The sequence below is a fragment of the Lontra canadensis genome, unplaced genomic scaffold, assembly GCF_010015895.1.
Source record: "Lontra canadensis isolate GAN:19392208 unplaced genomic scaffold, GSC_riverotter_1.0 scaffold104, whole genome shotgun sequence".
Classification (NCBI taxonomy): Eukaryota; Metazoa; Chordata; class Mammalia; order Carnivora; family Mustelidae; genus Lontra; species Lontra canadensis.
In genome coordinates, this window is record NW_022631098.1 from 2,398,178 (window position 1) to 2,420,328 (window position 22,151).

At 43.9% G+C, this 22,151-nt stretch overlaps 1 protein-coding gene across 6 annotated transcripts in view; it reads right to left on the reverse strand.

Moving 5' to 3' along the window:
* EXPH5 (exophilin 5) overlaps positions 1-22,151 on the reverse strand; it is a 65,682-nt gene that overhangs the window by 20,890 nt on the left and 22,641 nt on the right. For 3 of the 6 annotated variants that reach the window (XM_032838330.1, XM_032838329.1, XM_032838332.1), the window contains exons 2-3: positions 5,318-5,478; positions 3,574-3,736 (exon numbers count right to left, since the gene is read on the reverse strand). In XM_032838330.1, the coding sequence (XP_032694221.1) occupies positions 3,574-3,736; positions 5,318-5,478 (324 nt within the window). Of the gene's footprint in view, positions 1-2,360; positions 2,511-3,573; positions 3,737-5,317; positions 5,479-6,146; positions 6,235-22,151 lie in introns of those variants that run through there. The other 3 variants (XM_032838331.1, XM_032838333.1, XM_032838335.1) reach the window with 3 other exon arrangements.

The following is a 22,151-nucleotide window of genomic DNA, read 5'->3' on the forward strand; positions in this document are numbered from 1 at the left end:
ATACTGGGTCACTGAACCTCAGTGACCTAGATGTGTTCTTGCTTTTTCCAGTCTCCACACCTTGGCTGTGTCAGTTTTTCTGCCTAGTGGAACCTCCCAACTCTTAATGACCGGGCTCAGTCCTCTGTGTCCTTTGGCAACGGGCTCTCCTCCTCCGGGAAGGCTTCCGGTCCTCCAGTCTGAGTTCAGCGCTTCGCCCATGTGTTCTCATGGCAGGAGTACCAGCACCCTCCCTAGCACTTACCAGAGGACACCATAATCACCAGTGGACACCATAATCACCAGTGGACTCAGCAGTCACTCAGGCCACAGCGAGGCCGGATGGTACCCCCTGTGAATTCCGCAGGGTGCCCCTTCCTCGAGATACTGTCATTTGTCGGAAAACTGCCATAAGAAATACCTGAACCCATGATATTCTGCCATGTCCTAGAGTTCGTGGGGCACCTGTTCCCAACCACATGCAGTGCTCTGCTCCTCCCTACCCCGTCATGATCTCTGGGTCTTGGGATCCAGACCCAAGTCAGGCTCTGTGCTCAGCTCAGCGAGTCTGCTTGGAATTCTTTCCCCTTCTGCTCTTCCCCCTGTTCTTTCTCTCTCTCTCCAACGAATAAATAAATGAAATATTGAATAAAAAATAATGGCATAATTCGGGAAGTGCACAGAAAGGAGGAGGAGGAAAAACTCGTCCTTATGTGAAACAGAAATGGCAAACTTTTTGCCTTTTTGTTAATTCATTCAGTCACCATGTTCCCACAGCTTTTTACCCACTCCTTATAGGAAATCAAAGCTTCAGTATATCATATACTTTTACTGACTGGGCCTTTCTCAAGTAAATATCTGATGAAATGACCAAATCCCTTTTCTTCCGGGGAGTGTCCTCCACGATCCAATGTCATTTTTTGGTTAAACCACAGCTTAAAAGATGAAAAGATATTTCTATGATACTTGAGTCTTTCAGGGTTGAGCAGGAGGCTGTATTTTGCCTGGAAGTGTGGGTTCTCTCCCTGTGATTTGCAAAAAGATCCTCTCAACTGCGTGGCTGACTTGTTCTGCGGAGCACAGAGTGTGACAAAGTGGAACCGAGATGGCTTCGGCAAGTAGGAACCTGACGGCTACCTGGCACGCAATGACTCTGCTTTCCTGGGGCTGGCCCGTGCAGCTGGCTGCTTCCTGGTGCAGGTCAAGGCGAGGAGGAGATCCTGAATCATGTATTTGGAAGGTGGACTTTGTATTTCAAAAGTCAGAACTGCTAAAGAAAGGTAGGCTCTACTTAAGAGTCAAGTGTCCCTGGAAATGCACAACACACAATGTATATTCCTGCCACAGTAAACACTCCCTAAAACCACCCCCGGCCACACACACATTCAGGATTTGTATCCGAATATTTAGGTCACACACATATTTAAGAATCAAAAGGACAGGGGCAGCTGGGTTAAGTGTCTGCCGTCGGGTCAGGTCATGATCCTGGGATCCTGGGATTGAACCCGGTGTTGGGCTCCCTGCTCAGCGGGGAGCCTGCTTCTCTCTCTCTCTCTCTGCCTGCCGCTCTGCCTACCTGTGCTCTCTCCCTCTCTCAAATGGTTAAGTAAATAAATAAATACAATCTTGAGAACAATAAATAAAAAAAAATTAATATTTTTGTAATTTATCTACTGAAACTTCTTAGGAGCAAAAAAACAGTGTCTTCATGATATTTTGCAATTTATCTACTGAAACTTTTTAGGAGCAAAAAAACAGTGTCTTCATGATATTCTGCACCAGCACAATGAATAAATATTTATTTCCATTTCCATTTGAAAGTAAAATGGATTCAGAGAAGACAAATTCTGAAAACTGCTTAACATACCCATATATACTTAAAGGATAAAATCCGCTTCATGTCTGCATTCTGATTTTTATGTTTCAGTTTGTGTGGTTAAAAGAAAGTTGCAAGTCATGCTGGCACACAAGGATGGTTACTAAACAGAATTTTGCGAAGTTGCAAATTTTTTTTTCACCTTGGTCTGTACCCAGAAAACATGATACCCCCATGGAAGATTCTAGATTTGCCGTCTTCTTTAACCCACTTTTGCCGTGACTTGGAATAGGAGCTTGGAAATAACTTGTCCACAGAGTGAACAGGTTCTTCAACTTTTCCCGGTTTACTGATGTCAGATTGTTAGCTGTATAAAACTCTGCCTTAAAGAAAATCACCGACAACGCAAACTCTTATCGCAAGTCCCAGCTACACCACACATCAGGGATATTCCCTTTGTCCTTAAAATACATATTCCCTCCGCAGGAAACACCCCTTGACTCTACATCCCCAAGTGAGAGGATTACTGGTGTTTCAAACATTTTTAGGAAGAAAAGCAACTCACTTATTCGCAGAGTACTTCCTTGCAAGTGACTCGGGTAGGGACAGTCACATAAATCTACATTCTGTTCAGCTCCTCATTATTTCAGCAAAGACGAGAGCGGGTTCAGGTGAACGTGGAGAGCAAAACGCCTTCCATCCACCCGGGAGGGGAGGGCAGAATTCTGGTCTCCAGTTTCGGGAGCCTCATCCCCTGCCGCCCCCGAGCCGTATGCCACTTACTGTTTCCAGCAGGAGTGACCTCCGGCAGCTCCTGTCTGGTGCGGCAACACACTCTGAATGGTTTGACGGCACACGTCACGTGTGAAGCCAACACCTTAAGAGGGTGGGAAGCTTTTCAACCAGGAAGACACGCTGAAAATATTCACCAGTCAGCTCAATCGCATGTAAGCAAAGCCTTGCTTGTTTTTCACAAAACAACCCAACAGCCGGTGAGTCGAGATGAACTGATTTACACCGTTCTATGCTGGGAACTCTCTGGAACGACGCCTGTTCCAAAAAGCTTCCCTTCCTTTGCCTTAAGTTTAAATTCTGGGTTCCCCCCAGCAGAACAGCCGTCCTGAATCTGGTTAGTCATGGCAATATCTTTATCCCCTCGGTTTTAAAATGCAAGTTTTCTCGACTCTCGTGCTCGTCTTACTTTCATTTCATCTTTCTACCCCATCTCTCCCTGTGACCACAGACACACATATTCCCAAGGAAAAAGTAGTTCTGATTTAAAGATCTCTTCCTAATCTATGGACCATAATCATCACTGCTGATAGACTATCTGATCTGAAAAGGCAGTTTTCTTTTTTTTTTTTTTTCCCAGAACAAGCATCAGAACAATTTCTGAGGCAGACTGTTTAAATAATTTTGACAGCCAATCTAATAACGGCTTTAAGAAAAATAAAATAAAATAAAATAGAGATATCTTCCTGACCAGGGCATAGACCAGGCTCTTGAAACAGTGGAGAAAATCAATGAGCATTTCCCAACACTTAACCCTTCATTCATCGAGTGTACGACCTGGGATCTGTGCAGTTGGTTAGAAGCTGGCTTTCAAAAGAGTCAGGTTTCATGGTTTCAAAAGGACTTTGTCCCTCTGCGAGCTCAGTCCTGTTTCAATTGTGACTATCTGCATTTAAACCCTGAGAACAAACATTAAACACTCTGAACACAAAACAGGCTACCGGCCTCTGACGTCAGAGCTGCCACAAGACCCGAGTTTAACTCACCCTTTCTGTCCCAGAGACTGAAGCTTTAAAGTCTCCTTTCTGGATTTTCTGAACGAGAACAGGGACGCAAATGACGATCGGAAACTCAGCCGAGAAGAAACGGATGTTGGGTTTCTTTGATGAGCTGTATTTTTAGATCTTGATGTTTGTAATTTCATGGAATCTAGAGAAATTGTAGAAATCTGGCATCACCCAGTGTTTCCAGGTAAATACATCTCGGAGAACTAAGACTTCGTTCTTGCTTCCCACCACTTAATGCAGAAGGAGAATGCAGCAGGCACCCCCACATGAAGACCCTAGGATGTCAGGAGAGCCCCCTGCCTCTGATGGCTCTGCCGAGTAGAGAAAATCCTTACAAAGAGTAGGGAGTCTTATAATATGCACTGTGAACCGCAGTTCTGTGGAACGTCCCTCCCCACACACCAGATGCCCAAATCCATCCAAAGCCTAACGTAAGGTGTCAGGGCCCTCGTTCAGCTTTCGGGGTGCTTCTAGCTACCCTGTCCTCCCTGTCCTGCAGACATTTTTATCTTAGTGCTTTAAAGCCACAGTGATAGACACTACGCAGCTTTTTACTCCAAAGAAAGTAAAGAAAAGGGAAATTAAGCCACTTAGAGTGTTCCTTATTCCCATCAGAAATCTACCTCTGTGTATTTGCTACACATGTGGTTTAAATGTGTGTCTGCTTATAACAGAAACATGTCTAATATATGTATAGATAACACATATATGTAAGCGTTAAAAATTCTAAGGCAACATCAACATATACAAAGTCTACAATACTGTAATATATTTAGACATGCTGGATTTATAAATATCAGAGGAATTCAAGGTAAGGGAAAGTCGCCATGGTCTATATAGGGTAAATTTCAAAGTCTGAGCTATGAGTCTTTTTAGACGGATTTGTTTATTATGGGAGTTGTAAAATATTGTCGGAATAACTTTAGAAATATTGTTACATGTTTCTTGATGTTACTAATGTTAGCAACACACCAGCAGAAGTAGTCAATATGACTATATCAGTAGGAAGATACTCTATACTGTTTTTGTACTTTATAATTGATGAAATTATATTGATGAATTGTGAAAGTGGGTTTTATTATCCTCATTTACAGATTTTTTTAAAGATTTTATTTATTTGATAGAGAGCATGAGAGGAAAGAGATCAATGGGAGAAGCAGAATCCCCACTGAGCAGGAAGCCCGATGTGGGACTCGATCCCAGGACTCCAGAATCATGACCTGAGCTGAAGGCAGTTGCCTAACAAACTGAGCCACCCAGGCGCCCCCTCATGTATAGATTTTTTAAAAAGTGATGGGGGAAGATGAGTGAGGTGAGTGTAGTCACATAGCTGGGGTGTTCAAAGAAGCATTTACCTACAGATTTTAAGTTACCGAAGTATCAGATGGGTGGGGGGGTTTTCCACTACTTCTTCCCATAATCCCCTCTCCCCCCCCCATTTCCCCTTTCTTTTGCACCATTATCCCATTCATTTAAGTGTCTGCTGTGTTCCAGCTCGGTGCCTTATCCATATAAAACCACCCTATGAGCTGTATTGTCATACCCATTTAAAGATGAGAAAACTGAAGCTTACAGAGAATAAGTAACTTGAACCGTATATGGATTATGATTTAAAAACAGTCCTAAATATGGATTGGTTCCATTGGAAACCCACTGAGTCATTACCTAGAACGCTGTACTGTAAGAGAGAAAAAAAAAATCTAGATTTAAATTTTTTTCTCACCATTTTCTGCCATCCCCTTCCTGAGTCTGTACGTAAGTGGCTGTTTTAACATTTGGCTAACATCTGTTTCATTGCAGAACTTTTTTCTTTGAATTTCCTCAAACCATTCGCCAGTCACTCCTTGAAGCCATCTGATATCCCTCTTTGTCTTCTGGAGTTTGCTAAAATAGAACAAAAATGTCAAAGCATCCTTTAAATTTCTTGATATCAAGTGCACATTCATGGGACAGGAGGCTAAACTTGACCTCGTGGGAGAGCTGAATAAACTCTAAGTCTTGCGGGGGATCTGGCTCTAGTCAGAATTCCCTTTCACCACCATGTATTTTATTTTAGCTGTTTTTCCAAATACGATGACAATCTAAAAGTTTTTGCCAGTTGTTAAAATAACCAGGCTGGTGATGACAACCTAGGTTGAGCATTATGCGAACCCAACCTAAGAATACAGTTGAATGATTGATGATTTAATGACATGGAGAAACCAGTATATTCTAGTTCTGATTACTCATTCATTCATTCATTCATTCATTGTTTCTTGAGCAATGTCCATGTCCCCACTCCCAGTGTGGACCGTGGGGATTCAACATTGAACATAATAGATGGGGCCCTTGCTTGCCCATACAGTGGTCAAAGATAAGTGTTTGCATGCAAAGAAGAAATGGTTGCATATAATGATTTTAGATAAAGAAATTCTTTAAACACAAAAACAAATTCTTTAAGCACACAAAAAAGCCCAAGAATGAGCACCCAGCTAATGTTTACAAGTCAAGGCCAGTGTGACTCGAGATGGATAGGAAAGGCCATCCAGGGCACAAACGTGTCTGCCCCACACCTTCCGAACACCCAGCCTGACATCTTCTCTTTCCTTCTGTATCCTTTTCCCCTGCCCTTTCATCATACTTTATCCTCTTTCAAATGAAAAGGTTGCTGATGGGGCACCTGCGTGGCTCAGCGGGTTAAGTCTCTGCCTTCGGCTCAGGTCATGGTCTCAGGGTCCTGGGATTGAGTCCCGCATCGGGCTCTCTGCTTGGCGGGGGGGCCTGCTTCCCCCGCTCTCTCTGCCTGCCTCTCTGCCTACTTGTGATCTCTCTCCGTGTGTCAAATAAATAAATAAAATCTTAAAAAGAAAGAAAAGGTTGCTGAGTCCTTCATTAAATCACTGGTTATGATTTAATCACTGGTCCTTTTAAGGCAGAGCATTTTGCTCTATTTCGGAAATCTCTAGAACTGTTCGGAAATGAGAGGCGCTTAATCCAGAGAGAGAGAGAGGAAGAGCGAGCGCTGGACGAGGCAAACTTTCTAGGCGAGTCTGTGAAGTAATGATGTAAATCTCTTCAAGTGGTCAGGTTGGCACAGCGCTGGGCTTGTTCATGGGGTCCAAGCTTGGGAGGTTCTGCTGTCTGGGGAAGAATTTCATGTGATTCTGCAGCATTTATCCTTTATCCAGGGTCCTCTGGGAAGCACCAGTGTTGGGGAGTGTGTAGGACTACGAAGATGGTGAGCAGGACAGCTGCAGAGTGGCAAATTTGGGGTTAAAGGTAATGAACCAAGATGGTTGCAACTCAGGCTCCTGCTTGGGGCTATGATACTGTCATTTTACAAAATAATCACGAAGGAAGCCAGAGGCCATCCTGCCCAGACTTGCATTTTGAACTGCATTAGGCAGCAATTGTCAGGTCCAGCCCACAACATCTGCCTGGGCGCCTCCATGTGTCACTGCTGTCCCTCAGACACCCCGCCACTCCTGTCTCTACTGCCACTTCCCTGACTAACAAACCAAGGGACCACATGTAACTGTTTTTTCTTTCTTTCTTTTTTTTTTTTTTTTAAGATTTTATTTATTTATTTGACAGAGAGAGAGAGATCACAGGTAGGCAGAGAGGCAGGCAGGGGCTGGGGAAGCAGGATCCCCGCTGAGCAGAGAGCCCGATGCGGGGCTCGATCCCAGGACCCTGAGATCATGACCTGAGCTGAAGGCAGAGGCTTAACCCACTGAGCCACCCAGGCGCCCCCAACTAACTGTTTCTAATCAGTACAGTTGACAACTTGTCAACACCTCATTTATTAATGTCCCATATTTGTTCCCCATTCTATGTTCTCAAAGTCCCCCACAATCCCACAATTGTTCAAGACTGACACTCAGCACCGCCCCCCCACTACCACTTGTCAACGTATCCACCTCATCTCAGAGCACAGTCAAGCCCCCTATCTTAGGAATTCTCCAAACAACATAAATGTATTTATTCAGTTTTACTAGAGGCTCAATGAAACATTGACTCGGCTTGAAAACCATCACACTTCACGCCATTTGACCTCAAGTGCTCATTCCAGGCTTGGGCTCACATCCCTCCGTCACAGCCTGTTTCTTCCTCCACTTCTAGCCAATGAAGTCCGAGATCCATGGCCCTACGGGAATACTCCTGCAGTCTGAATTCTACTTCAGGAAGTATATCTTGGTGAAACAGCCCTCCTACCTGGACACTAATTAGTTTCTAAAAATAATATGCAGGCAATGCAGCCTCCTGGGAATGTCCCATAGCACGAAGCAGGAGAAACAAAATGCAGATTTTATCTATCCGAAGCTATGTACAATGCTGCACACATTGGGGGAAAAATCAGGACACCTGATCTCTTAAGGAAGAATAATTATAGGTATCATTTCTATTTCTAGCCTTTTAATTATGTTGATTCAGTATATATAATATATGATCCTATTTTTTCTTTTTGTTTGTGAATTTTTGTATTGTTAGTGTTTTCTTCCCATTACAATTTTTCTTATAGATAGAGGAAAAAAATCAGTGATGTTTTCACAGTCCTAACACAATCCCTGTTAATGATTTGGTGGTGATTTTTCACATGGTCGTGATAAAACTTATTCACTATACAATTGTAGAAGGCCTCCTAGGGGTCATGCAGGGAAACAACGATGAACAGAGGAGACGAGGCTCCCATCCTGTGGGACTTGTAAGTGGGACAGATCCAGGCCCCATCACAATATAGATGTAAAGTAACCAAGAGTGGCGAGTATGATTAATTCACTCAACACATGTCTGAACTCTGGGTATAGAGCAGGGAACAAGTCAAGTCCTTGCCCTCAGAGAATTTACACCCTGTGGGGACAAACAAAGTAAACAGGTGGTAGGACAGCACCTGGGGCAGCAGCAAAGATTTTCTTGAGAAGTTGACACGTGGCCTGAAGGTTGAAAGATGGAGGGGTAGCAGGTGGGTGGCTCTGGGATAGAGAGAGCGCGCTTTCCAGACAGAAGAGGACCATCCATAGAGCGGCCAAGGAAAGAAGCAAGGAGTTGAAACGAGGCCGGCCTGGCCCGACTAACCTCGGGGAGAGCCGAGAGGGAGGCAGCTGCTAGATCACGTCACAAGCATTTGAGGGGAGCAGTCTGGCACTGAGTCCTGCAACACTGAGAATACCTTGTTGACTTGGCGGTGACCTGCCACATCGAGTTTGCATTTTCAAAAGATCATCCTAGACTAAAACCCTTCTGCACAGCAAAGGAAATCATCAGCAACATGAAAAGGCAACCTACTGAAGGGGAGAGAGTGTTTGCAAATCATCTATCTGATACAGGGTTAATTACCAAAACAGAGAAAGAACTCCTACAGTTCAGTAGCCAAAAGAGCAAACGATCTGATTAAAAAAATGGACAGAGGAGCTGAACAGACATTTTTCCAAAGAAGAATACAGATATGGCCAGCAGGCACATGAAAAGATGCTCAACATTACTAATCATACGGGAAATGCAAATCAAAACCACAATGAGCTATCCCCTCGCACCAGGCAGATTGGCTGCTACCAAAGAGACAAGCACTAACAAGTGTTGGCGGGGATGCGGAGGAAAGGGAGCCCTTGTGCACCCATGGCGGGAATGCAAGCTGCTGCAGCCCAGCTTGTCTAGAACACAGTATGGAGGTGCCTCGAAAAGTTAAAAGTAGAAACACTACATGATGAAGTAATTCCACTCCTGGGTATTTACCCAAACAAAATGAAAACACTAACTCAAAAAGTATATGCACCTCAGGAATGGTAATTGTGTGGAAAAACAAAATACAATATCAAATCCAATTTTAATTCCATATAAATAAAATACAATATTAAATATGTATAATGTGGGGTGCCTGGGTGGCTCAGTGTGTTAAGCCTCTACCTTCAGCTCAGGTCATGATCACAGGGTCCTGGGATCAAGCCCCACATTGGGCTCCCTGCTCAGCGGAGAGCCTGCTTCTCCCTCTCCCTCTGCCTGCTGCTCTGCCTGCTTGTGGTCTCTCTCCATCTCTCTAATAAATAAATAAAATCTTTAAAAAGTTTAAATATGTATAATGTACATGCACAGTACAATACTAATCCAATCATACACACATATACACACATAATGGAATACCATTCACTCATAAAAAGAATGGAATCTAGCCATTTGCAACAAACTGAATAGAACCTGAGGGCCTTCTCCTCAGTGAAATAAGTCAGAGAAAAACAGATACTGTCAGATCTCACTTATATGTGGAATTTAAACAACAACAAATCAAGCTCCTAGGCACAGAGAATAAACCAATGGTTGCCAGAAATGGGAGATGGAAGGTGGGAGAAATGCGTGAAGAGGGTCAAAAAGTTCAAACCTCTAGTTATAAAATTAGAAAGTCCTGGCACGTAATGTACACATCGTGACTATAGTTAATAATACCGCAACGCAGGGGCGCCTGGGTGACTCAGTGGGTTAAGCCTCTGCCTTCGGCTCAGGTCATGATCTCAGGGTCCTGGGATCGAGCCCCACATCAGGCTCTCTGCTCAGCAGGGAACCTGCTTCCCTTCCTCTCTGCCTGCCTCTCTGCCTACTTGTGATCTCTCTCTCTCAAATAAATAAATAAAAATATTTTTAAAAATAATAATACCACAACGCAGATTTGAAAGTTGCTAAGAGAGTAGATCTTAAAACTTCTCATCATGAGAAAAAACATTTGTAGCTATGCATGGTGACAGATGGTAACTAGACTTACTACGGTGATCAGTTTGCAGTATATACAAATATTGAATCATTATGTGCACACCTGAAGCAAATACAATGCTATATATCAAGTATGCCTCAACAATCAAAAAGATCTTAGGCTACAGGTAGAGACAAGATTCCAAGAGGAGTAGAGTCAGGAGACTTGGAGGGTCCGGGACAGAGAGGTGTTTGCTTAGACCAGGGAGGGTGGTACGGAAGCAGAAGAAAAGTTGGAAGGATTCAGCAGGTGAAGTTTACCCTCAAGTGATGACATAACTTTGGAGGGCTGTAGGGGACAGAGACATGTCAGGGAAGACTCCCCCATTTCTGATTCACACAGGTGCGTGGAAGATGCCATTCACAGGGATGTTGCATATACAACCTTCACAAAAACAACATTACATATTGAACAACTTTACCATTACTCATCTTTGGACAATCATTAAATATTTGCATAATATTCAAGACAGTATGATTTCCATGATTTATTTACTAGTCCTATGGTGAAGAACATTACAATTTTGCCTTATAAATATCACTGTAAGGGACAGCCCTGTGCATTTTCTGTTTTTACAGTACCTCTGACAGACACTGGGGCAGAATTACTGTGTCAGAGTCAAAAACATGTTTTGTGATTCCTCATATGCTACCAAAATGCTTCTCACAATGGCTGTGGCATATTACTCATACAAGTGATGTACAATATGGCAACCGGCACCTTTGGAAGACTAGATGTTACTCTTTTGAGTATTTTTATTTTCTGAATTTAATACTTTCAAGGTACAATGTTTTAAATTGTGGGTAGTTATTTTTTTTTTAAGGATTTTTGTTTCCTTTGCTTTTAAAAAAAGCTACATTTTTTTCTTTCTTTCATCTCTCTCTCCTCCCCCCCCCCTTTTTCTTTTTTTGTTAAAGTAAGCTTCATGTGCAGCATGGAGCCCGAGACCGGGCTTGAACTCATGACCCTGAGATCAAGACCAAAAAATGCTACATTTCTTTGATAAGTAGTGAGGGTTGATTACATCCCACACGTCTACTTACTAATGACATTTTGTATTTTGGCAATTATACATTTTATCAACTTATGAATCAATGCCTCAGGGTCTTTCACTGGAATGAGGCATGTTTAATAAAACAAACTCCTTATTTTTTCTTATTTATTTATATATTTTCCTTATTTATTTTTCTTATTTACTCTATTAGCCCCAGATTTCTGACTTTCATTCTGATTAGGGCTGAAGCAGATAAAACATATTTCATCTGTGGATGTGTTTATACTAAAATCTGTCTCTCAAAGACAATGAGAAATAAAATGCAGACAGTAGTCACACACAGATAGATAAAAGGGCATGATTTTAAAGAAATTCAGAGGCTTTGGGGTGCCTGGCTAGCTCAGTTAGTGGAACATGAGACTCTTGAACTCAGGTTGTGAGTTTAAACCACATGTTGGGTATAGAAATTACTTAAAAATAACTAAATAACTAAATAAATAAACTAAAAAAAAAAAAAAGAAAGAAAGAAAGAAAAAGAAATTCAGTGGCTTTTAAAGCAGAAATATCCCAAGGTTGTCAGGTAAGTGGGTGAATATGTACAGCCCAGAGCCTGAACATTCAAGGGTCAGGCAGTAAAAAATAATGGCATTGGGTTTACCTATGACTAAAGGAAGTAAAAGATAAATAGTTCCGGCCTTTGAAGTGAGGATAACCAGGAAGGGAAGCTATGAGTGACATACCCGTCTAAAGTCTCTGGGTACCTGTAACTCAACACCTTAACCTTTTACACCAGAGAGTCCTACGTCCTATAAAATACAGTCAGTACTTTTATAATGGTTGACTGAGCGCCTCGTACTAACAAGAACACAACGGTTTACACTGATCTACTTACTTAAAAAAACATATCAAAGCTCAACACTAGCAAAACAAATGAAACACCTTAACCTAGAGACATGCGACCCTTAAAAGGACAGCATTTTGAGTCTCAGCTGGGAGACTTCGAGAACATTCGTTGGCAAGTGGAATTCGACCACGTTCACAGGCAGCACTCGGCTCCTCCTCCTCCCAGCGGGTTTGTTACACACTCGGTCACCCATTTCCAGCGCCCAATCCGCTTTATGCCAAGAACCACAGGGTTACAGACCACATAAGTCCAGATGCATTACAAGCGCACACCTTGCTGGCTTTGCAGGTCCAGCTTGACTCAACACATCAGGAGGGACTGTTGTCTACACTTGTCACGTATCCTGCCCCCAGGCTGCTAACTTGACTCAACTAAGTCAGGTCTTTTCTTGCTAAGCCACAGTCCCACCCTCTGCTCCCGAACTGCTCCTTCTTCGTGCACCGGCGTCTTAGACCCTCGCGACGTGGGTGCCCCTGGAGCACCTGGGGACGGAGTGCGTCCCCTGGGGGTTCCTCCTCCTGCGCTGAACTGGTTTTCCATCCCCAGGGGAATGCATCCCACCTCTCCTCTCCTCCTCTCCGTCTCCTCCCCGTGCCCTGCGGACCTTTGCACATCACTTTTCTTTGTCCACCTGGACTCCCAGCAGGTTGGTGTCCCCCTCTTACGTCCACGGGACCCACCTACGAACATGCAGCATGCGGAGCCCCCTCCCCCCCCCCAGCACTGGCGGGGCGTCAGGTTCCAGCTGGGTGACCTCGGCCAAATATTTCTCTTTCTCGGCTTCATCTCCCTCATTTGTGAAAAGGGCCGGAGGAGGTGGCCGACTGCTCACAGACCAGGCCTCCACGACTCCTCGCGTCCCTGAACAGCTGCTCCTTCGGGATGTGATTTTGTCACTCCCCCTGCCCCTCGGCCGCGGGGGGCCTTGTGCTCAGAACAGCTGCAAGGGATGAAGCCGGACTGCCAGACTCTGAGCCTCAGGAAGCCTCGCAGCCTCCGACCTCTGCCCCCAGGAATCCGGATCCCGCCCGGGCTGACCACGCCCCCTCCCCGGGAGTGAGAGCATGCGCAGACCGGACGGCCGGGCGGGGTGCGCTGCCACCTGCCAGACCCGGGAGCGCCCCTGGGGTGCAGAGACTCGAGGGGAGACCGGGAGCGTCCCCCAGCCGAGCGCAGCCCGAGTGACTGTCCCGCAGAACCGTGAGGTAATCAACAGAAGTCCTTCGGAGCCTTTAAGCTTTGGGATGGTTTGTTATGCAGAACTTAAAAACATAGACGCAGATGAGATTATCTTGAAGATATCTTCTGGTTTCAAATGTATAGTGAAATGAAAAGGCTCATTATTCCTACGTCAGAATTAAATCATTATGGAATCTTATAAATCTGAAGAGGGCTTTATAACCTCGTCAATCTCCGCATCTTCAGGTAAAATAATAATAACCAGTGATAACAACAGATGCTGTGTTGAGCTTCTGGTCCACAAGATTCTGTAGCTATTATCGCTAACCCTCATTAGCGGCTGCTAATTAGCCAGGCTAAGAGCATGGCTGCATCGGGATTCGATGTCCCCATTTACAGGGACACCACTTGAGCCCGCCCGCAGGCTGGAGTTTTGTCCCGGGATGAGAACCCAGGCTTTGGTTCTCAAGCCTGTGTCCACCTGACTTTCCCTCTCACTGGGTACCACGAACTCCATTAAGAAATGATGCAACTGACAGTAGTAAGCTCAACGTGACTCTTGACGTTTAACCAGGTAGTAATGAGAATCCAAATAGGATTGAGGACAGAGCAGCGGGACAGACGTTGCAAGCAAGCAAGTCCTCGAACCCAGAATACAGGAACTACACCTTCCATTTTCTTGTCACAAAGAGCTCAAATAACTCCCCAGATTGCTCCCTTATGAGCTCCTCTTGCTGAGGACAACAATTCCTCTTCGTGCTGGGCTCATCTCCCTCTTCGTCTCCCTGCTCGCATTTTTTCTCCGTTTTCCTTATTTCCTTGGCTTCTGTACCCATCATTTTCTCATTCACAGCTGACCTTCCTGTACTCGAGCCATCTTATTCTACCTTGTTCTGCTCTCCAGGCAGCTCGGCAGCCTGATCTCGATCAACCGTCTCCTCTTGGCTTCAAAGGCCCCTTGCCAAAACATTCCCCCAGCCCCCACCCTCTCCTGCTCTTACACGTTCCATCATCAGTGAACCCTAGAACAAACTGTTCAACTGAATCCTGTAAAAATGGATTTGTCACCTGAACTGTAGATCAAAGCAGCATGAAAGTTTCCCTCCCACATAGAAATTCAAATACTTTTTTGTTTCATATCACCCAGCAACCACAACACACAGAAGAGCACAAATGGAGTACACGAGCCAGGAACCGTATCCTGAGTCAGAGCTTTGGACGTCCGGTTAATGACGTCATGGAAGCCGGATTTGTCTGCCCAACTCAAGACCTTCTGCAAACTCTGCAACCCCCAGAAAACTCACTTCAGGAAAGTGGGCCCCTTCGTGTTTCTGCTCCAGGAAGGTGATACTTCCAGGAACAGATTTCTTATCGCTCATCTGCAAGGGAAAGCTTTAGAACTATTACGAGTTCTCAGCCAGGAGGAGGCGGAGGAAAGAGAGCAAAAGCCCTTGTCCAGGGGCCACTCCCATAGCTTCACAATCCGGGGCCTGGCCTCTCCTCTTCCCTGACTGCTTTTCTGAAAAGATTGTTTTTTGAGAGCCTTTGTCTCTAACATTAGAGCCTGCTGTTTGCCTGGTCCACAGCCAAGATTCAGGGAGGGGCAGGGATTAGAAAAAGCAAGCAGGTGTCTTGGAAAATGTGTTCTTTTGCTGACAGGAAAATAAAACCAGAGACAGAAGTCTGGAGGAAGGGAAGCTCCCATAAAGAAAAGGGACAAATGAAAGCAAGCAACAATGACAACCAAAACAACAAACCATTAGAGCTAAAAGAGTGGCGGTCAAGTCATGGCACCAGCTTTCAAGCCAAGCTAGATAATAAGGCCCATTTAAATTCCTTGAATGGCGGTGACTGAGATTGCCCAATCGAGACTCAATGACAGCCTTTTCTGTATTTCTTAGACGGGCCATGATAACCTTCCTGGATGTTTATTGTCATATGACATGAAGTCACAACAGAAGGAAAAATTAAGTAATCTAGGTAACGCTAAGAGGTGTAATTCCCATTGCTGGGTCAGAGCACAGTGAGTGATCTCTTATCGATTAGTCACCTGAAAGAAGATGCTGTAGGAAGGCTGGCTGCCACTCTGAAGTCAGACTTAAGAGTTTGAGGGTCAGTCCCTCATGTAGCCAGCCATCCTTGTCTTCCTAAATTAATCTTAATCTCTTTTTAATCCATTCATACCTTTAACCACACCACCTGGGAAGGCACCCATCGTCATCTTGGATTTTCCAAACGATACTGAATGAATTACTTGTCATGTACCCATCGGACTGCCCACCAGGGACTGGGGACTGTGTCTCATTTGTCTTGGTATCCCCAGGGCCTAGCGTGGTCCCTGACTCGTGGTTGATCAATATCTATTTGCTTAACTTGTGGGGTAATGAAAGAGTTCTACAAACTTATGCCATCATTGTGAAGCAACTCAATCCATATTTGACGTGAGAGATGGGATCCTGCACACAAATAAAAGTCATGTTTGCAAAAAGTGATTTTTTTCCCAAAAAATAATATGAGAAAGCGAGAGTCACAGCTAACATTTACACAACTGCTTACTCTAGGATAGGCAAATTATATGTCTTCATTCATTTACTCTTTGCAAGAACACCACGAGGTAAATAATATTATTCCATTCTACCAACGAGGACATGAAAACACCGAGAGGCCTTCTTTCTGCTCCTTTTGAAAGCCAGTGTGGTTCCTGATGTGCTCTGCGCTTGCTGTCCCCCCCAGCCACAATATCCTTCCCTATTTTATCACATGGCCACTCCTGGATATCATTTAGGCCTTAGCTAAAAAGTCACATTTGAAGAGAAGCCTTCTGTGACCTTCACCAGAAATAATCCCTTCCTCCAAGCACATTTGATATCAAATTACTTAGTCTACTTTTCTTAATCTCATTAATCTTCTGATGAAAATACTTGCATTTATTTGCTTTTTTCGTCAATCACCTCCCCCTTGTCCCACTAAAATAAAGTCCGTATAAGCAAGGACCTTGCTTGTCCTGTTTTCCGGAATGATGTCTATCTGACACAGAGTGGGGACTCTGTAAGCCCTCGGTGAACAAATGAATATGAATCTGGGCAACTCTTCTCTCTGGACCTGCATTCGTTCAGCTATAAAACAAGGGGCTTGGGGCACCTGGGTGGCTCAGTGGCTTAAGCCTCTGCCTTTGGCTCAGTCATGATCCCAGGGTGCTGGGATAGAGCACCACATCGGGCTCTCTGCTCAGCAGGGAGCCTGCTTCCCCCTCTCTCTGCCTACTTGTGAGTTCTCTCTGTCAAATAAATAAATAAAGCTTTAAAAATAAAATAAAATAAAGGGTCTGAATAAGAAGCTCCCAAGGGTACTGTCCCACTTGCGATGATTCTAAGCCTGGGGGTACAGCCTAATATCTCAAGGGCATGGTTAAGCAAATCCATATTTAGGTCTGTCTGAGATCTTACAGATTCCAGCTGTATGGCTGCAAAGAGCCACCTTTCCCACGGTTCTCATGGGTCCCTCATCCTTGCACTCCCTCTACCCTTTCTTCCTGCTGCTTCCCTCGGGATCCAGCCCGTGATTCAAATCAGCTAGTAGAGAATTTACAATTCCAGATTCCAACTGATAATACTCTTATGGAAGATGGGGTTATAATCCCATCTTCTCAGATAACATCTGGAGTTATATCTGGTACCTTCGTGAGGCTGCCGAATGTTAGGGGAACCATGCACATGGCACATCGTCCTGGAGGTGGGACATGGGTCTGGGATTAAAGGGTCAGCATCTGCTGTCTGACACCATGTGCTGGCTGCTTCCACCAGTGCCCAGCAAACTTCAAAAAAATTTGAAATCACACAATGCAAGAAAGACCTGCCTATGGTTATCCTGTGGTGAGGATGAGAGCAAGGCTTTTGCCTAGCTTCAGACCCGACTACTCAGCAGCACGTTACATGTGTTATTTCTAGAGTGAGCACAGATTATTTTCCGGAGCCTGAATTATTCAACACTTGGCCTGTCACGGCCCTTTTTTCCATGCCAGTGGGCTCACCATTGGAGTGTCAGCTCCTTTACCCGAGTGCTAGACTTTCTGAACATACATCGAGTGATGACTAAGTATTTGAAAACTAGAGTTTTTAAGCCTCTGCTTCCCACTTATTTACCTATTTTTTTAAAGTAGGCTCTGTACCCAGCATGGCGTCCAACATGGGGCTGGAACTCACAATCATGAGATCAAGACCTGAGCCGAGATCAAGAGTTGGACACTTAACCAACGGAGACACCCAAGCTTCCCCACCCCCCACCCGCCACTCATTCTTCTTTATACAGATGCTCAGACATGTTTCCACAGGAACTTGTAAGGCAAGGGTTAATGCAAGTTCCACGTTAGGATTCTGCAGTGTAGGGGAGCCGCTCGAAGCGGCAAGAGTGGACAGAAATCCCTCGTGGGAGGCTGGTATTAGCACACCTGCAAGGCAGGTTAGAGCCAATCAGTTCTCATCCATAGGTAAAGTCCATGATCTCAACATCTTGGATTTGCTTACATATCCTATTATTCATGGCTTTTTTCCAAAGACGACTAACATCCTAAATTCTGGCCACACCCTCTGTATGGCTAGTTATATAACCAGGTAACAAGACAGAACTGTACTCGCCAATATCTAGTGCATCTCTCCCTCGTTTTCATGAATAAGGATGCAAAGCATGGTATTTTCTCTCATATTCAGACAATTTAATGCCAATTCTTAGAACATGTCCTGCCAAGGAAAAAAATACTGAAAGAGGAACAGTCTCAGAGAAGCCTAGGCAATTCCACAAGGTTGAAAGAAAGTGATGCCCATAAAATTTTATTCCAGATCCGGGCAGAAAGGTCATAAGACTACATTGCCTTGACTGTAATTAATACCCACATTTATCATATTCAATTTAATTCACTCTTTGTACCATGCTAATTTAGCGATGTTAGAAAACCAACTCACACCCGACGTTCTAGAGGTAGCTTTAACTTTAAGAAACTTAATGCTGAAATATGGCATACTCTCTCTCCCTACCCCTACGCATACACCCAAATGTGTAAGCCAGGACTACAACAGCTACTCAGTCTTTGCTTCAAGACACAGAATGCGAGAAAATGCCCGAGATCTCCTAAATGCCACCACCATGGAAGTCGTGCTCCTGTGTCCCCATCAGGGATCGCGGAGGATCAGAGAGTCCATGTCACAAATCATTAACCACTGCAGGATTCACTGACAGGGTCAAAGAAAGTCTGGTGTGGACATATGTTAAGATTCATTGGTCTGGATCACAGTTTGTAATACGTTTCCAAAAAGAGTTAATCTCTGAAGTAATCCTTATCCAAATGGTTGCTGCTTTTCCCAAGTTCACTTTAACAGACATGTCTCACAATGGGCTGGGTTTAAACTGTTTTTCTCCATCTATTAACCTGATTGATCAACACTCCACATCCTCAGAAATTACTGCAGAAGCACATACAAAAGGCTTCACTTTGAACACTTCCTCCTGAATCCTTGAACTAAATGTTATCATTAAAATTAGGACTCTGCTCATCAGTTATTTCAAACATACATAATGTTTCATATTGTATCATCTCATCCAGAAGAGCTTACTATGTTTTGTCTTTAGATGTAGTTACATTTATTTATCCAAATATTCCCCAGATAAGTACTCCCAGAACACTTCTATAACAAAATCTGTACCTGGGGCAAAAGGAAATAATGCTAGCTATACAAATGCATGGGTCTATCCCAAATTATGTAACTTATTTATGGAAACCTAATGTTGGTATAAAATATATTACATAGATGTGGACTATTCCTGACTAACAATGACCTTGGATTTTAAAAGTCATCAACTATTTAGCTTGAATCACTTAGGCGTTATGAGCAAAAATGTTTGGTTTTGGGTAGGATACAATAATGTCTGGCATAGAAAAAGAAAAATGGGTGTCTGATTCCCTCATCATTTTGTTTTGTATTATTTTCCTTTAAATCATTCCGGCACCTCCGCTCTCATTGCTAATACCCCAAAACAGGACTCACCAGTAATGTATTAAGCACGGCAGTCTGTCTGTCTGAGAGCCAGGGGCCATGCTTACAAGCAGTCCAGGAAGCACTGGGAGCCTGTCCCACCCACAGAAGAGGGGTCATGGGTAGTTGTGTTTTGGGTTATATGATCCAAAATTTTTCACATTCCTGGTCCTCATCAACCAAACCAGGAATTCGCTTGACCTAAAAGCTAAACAAGAGAAGGAATGCTGCCCAGCTGATGTGTTTTATTTGTGGCAGTGATTAATAACTCAGTCATGTGCTTCCTCCTACATGTCTTGAAATCACAATGACAAGTAAGACAAACTGAAGTCACACTGGGTCTGAGAGTTGCACTGTGGGAAGGTATAACGTGATACCGAACGTAGAAGCCATGAGGCCAGGCTGAAGCCACGGGGCAGAGAGAAAGTGGCAAAAAGAAACTCAGCTGTGGCGATGGAAATGAACCAAGAGAAGCAGGGCAGTGAGGCTGAGCCCCCGTCTGGCCGATCACCAGCCCCGGGGACTGGCCCCAGGATGCTGCTTTGTTCTGACCAATGTCCCCGTTTCCAAAGACTGTGCAGGGTGAGGCTGTTCCTGTGTTTCCTTACTTGACTCACAGTCAAGTGCCACCCATCCTCCGAGGTAAACCAGTGTATCTTGTCACTTGCAAGAGCATAACTGGGACAGCCCACCACAGTCAACAAGCAGGCACCTGCTCACAATGGAATTCCTCAGTGTCTGGACAGGAAATCCTAAATGTCAATAAAATGGACTTTGATGTGCCATTATACGATTTTCCAGTTCTTTCTTTTTTCTAATTATTAAAGTAAAGTTACACTCAATACAGAAGACTTGGGAAAGTTCAAAGTAAATAAAAACACTCGTAATTCCCACAATCAGAGACACTGCTATGTGTGCCTGCATCCACCCAGCATTTTAAAGCAAGGACAACAGGATGTTCCACTGAGGGCCAGCCTGTCTCAGGTTTAGCTGCGGCATGAAAGCAAGAGACTCCACACATCCAGACAGATTGTAGAAGACCAGTCAGGAGAACCTGCGTATAGGATTTATTAAAACAAATAAAGAGGCACCTGGGTGGCTCAGGCGGTTGAGGGTACGACTCTTGATTTTGGCTCAGGTTGTGATCTCAGGTTTGTGAGATCAAGCCCCGCGTTGGGCTCCATGCTCAATGGGGAGTCTGCTTGAGATTCTCTCTCTCCCTCTCCCTCTAGCCCTACCCCTGCTCATGCAATCTCTGAAATAAATAAATGTTTAAAAAATAAAATAAAAACAAAAAAAGCCAAAGTTCTTTGCTATATGTTTTCTTCTTGTTTTATAGTTTTCAGTCATATGTGTAAATCTTTAACCCATTTTGAGTTGATTTTTATGTATGATGAAAGATAGGGGTCCAGTTTCATTCTTCTGTATGTTGGCAGTCCAGCTTTTCCCATACCATTTGTTGAAGAGACTACCCTTTCTCTATTGTGTATTCTTGGAACCTTCATCAAAAATCAGCTGACATATATGCATAAATTTATTTCTGGGCTCTTTTTCCTGTCCCATTGGCCTACATATTGATCTTTATGCCAGTACCATACTGTTTTAACTACCGTAGCTTTGTAATATATTTTGAGATTAAAGAGTGTGGTGTGATTTCATGGATATGATCCAAAAGCACAGGCAAAAATAGACAAAGGAGACCACATCAAACTAAAAATCTTCTGCACAGCAAAGGAAACAATCAATAGACTGACAAGGCAACCCATGGGATGAGAGAAAATATATTCAAAGTGCATCTCTGTTAAAGGGTTAATTTCCAAAATATGCTGAGTCACCTGGGTGTCTCACTCGGTTAAGTATCTGGAGCTCAGGTCATGACCCCAGTGTCCTGGAATAGAGCCCTGCTTCAGGCTCCTTGCTCAGCTGGGAGCCTGCTTCTCCCTCTGCCTGCTGCTAGCCCTGCTTGTGCTTTCTCTCAGACAAATAAATAAATAAAATCTTTGAAAATTTTGTAAGTGACTTATAATTCAATAGCAAAAATTTAATAATTTGATTTTAAAATGGGGGAGGGGGACACTTGGTGGCTCAGTTGAGCATTGGGCTCTTGGCTTTAGCACAGGTTGTGATCTCATGGGTCACGGGATCGAGCCCTGTGTCTGGCTCTGTGCTCAGTGGACAGGCCCTCTCCCCCTCCTCCCACTCCTTCACAGGCTTTCTCTCTTTCTTTCTCAAATAAATAATTAAATCTTCTCTTAAAAAATGGGCTAGGGAATTGAATAGACATTTTTCCAAAGAAAGCATACAAATGGCCAAGAGATACATGAAAAGATTCTCAAAGTCAATAATATCAGGAAAATGCAAATCAAAACCACAGTGAGCTATTACCTCATATCTGTCAGAATGGCAACGATGAAACAAAACAAAACAAAACAAAAAACAAAGGCAGGGCTGAAGAAATTGGAATCCTTTAGTACCCTGTTGGTGGAAACGCAAAATGGTGCAGCCACTAAGGAAAACAGTATGGAGGTTCCTCAAAAACTAAAACAGAACTACCATATGATCTAGGAATTCTACTCCTGGGAATATACCAGAAGGAAATGAAAACACTAGGTCAAGAGATATCTGTACCTCCCGTGCTCATAGCAATATCATCCACAACGGCCAAGATGTAGAAAGAATCTGAAGGTCCATCAACGGATGGATTTTTAAAAATGTGGTATAAACATATAAACATAA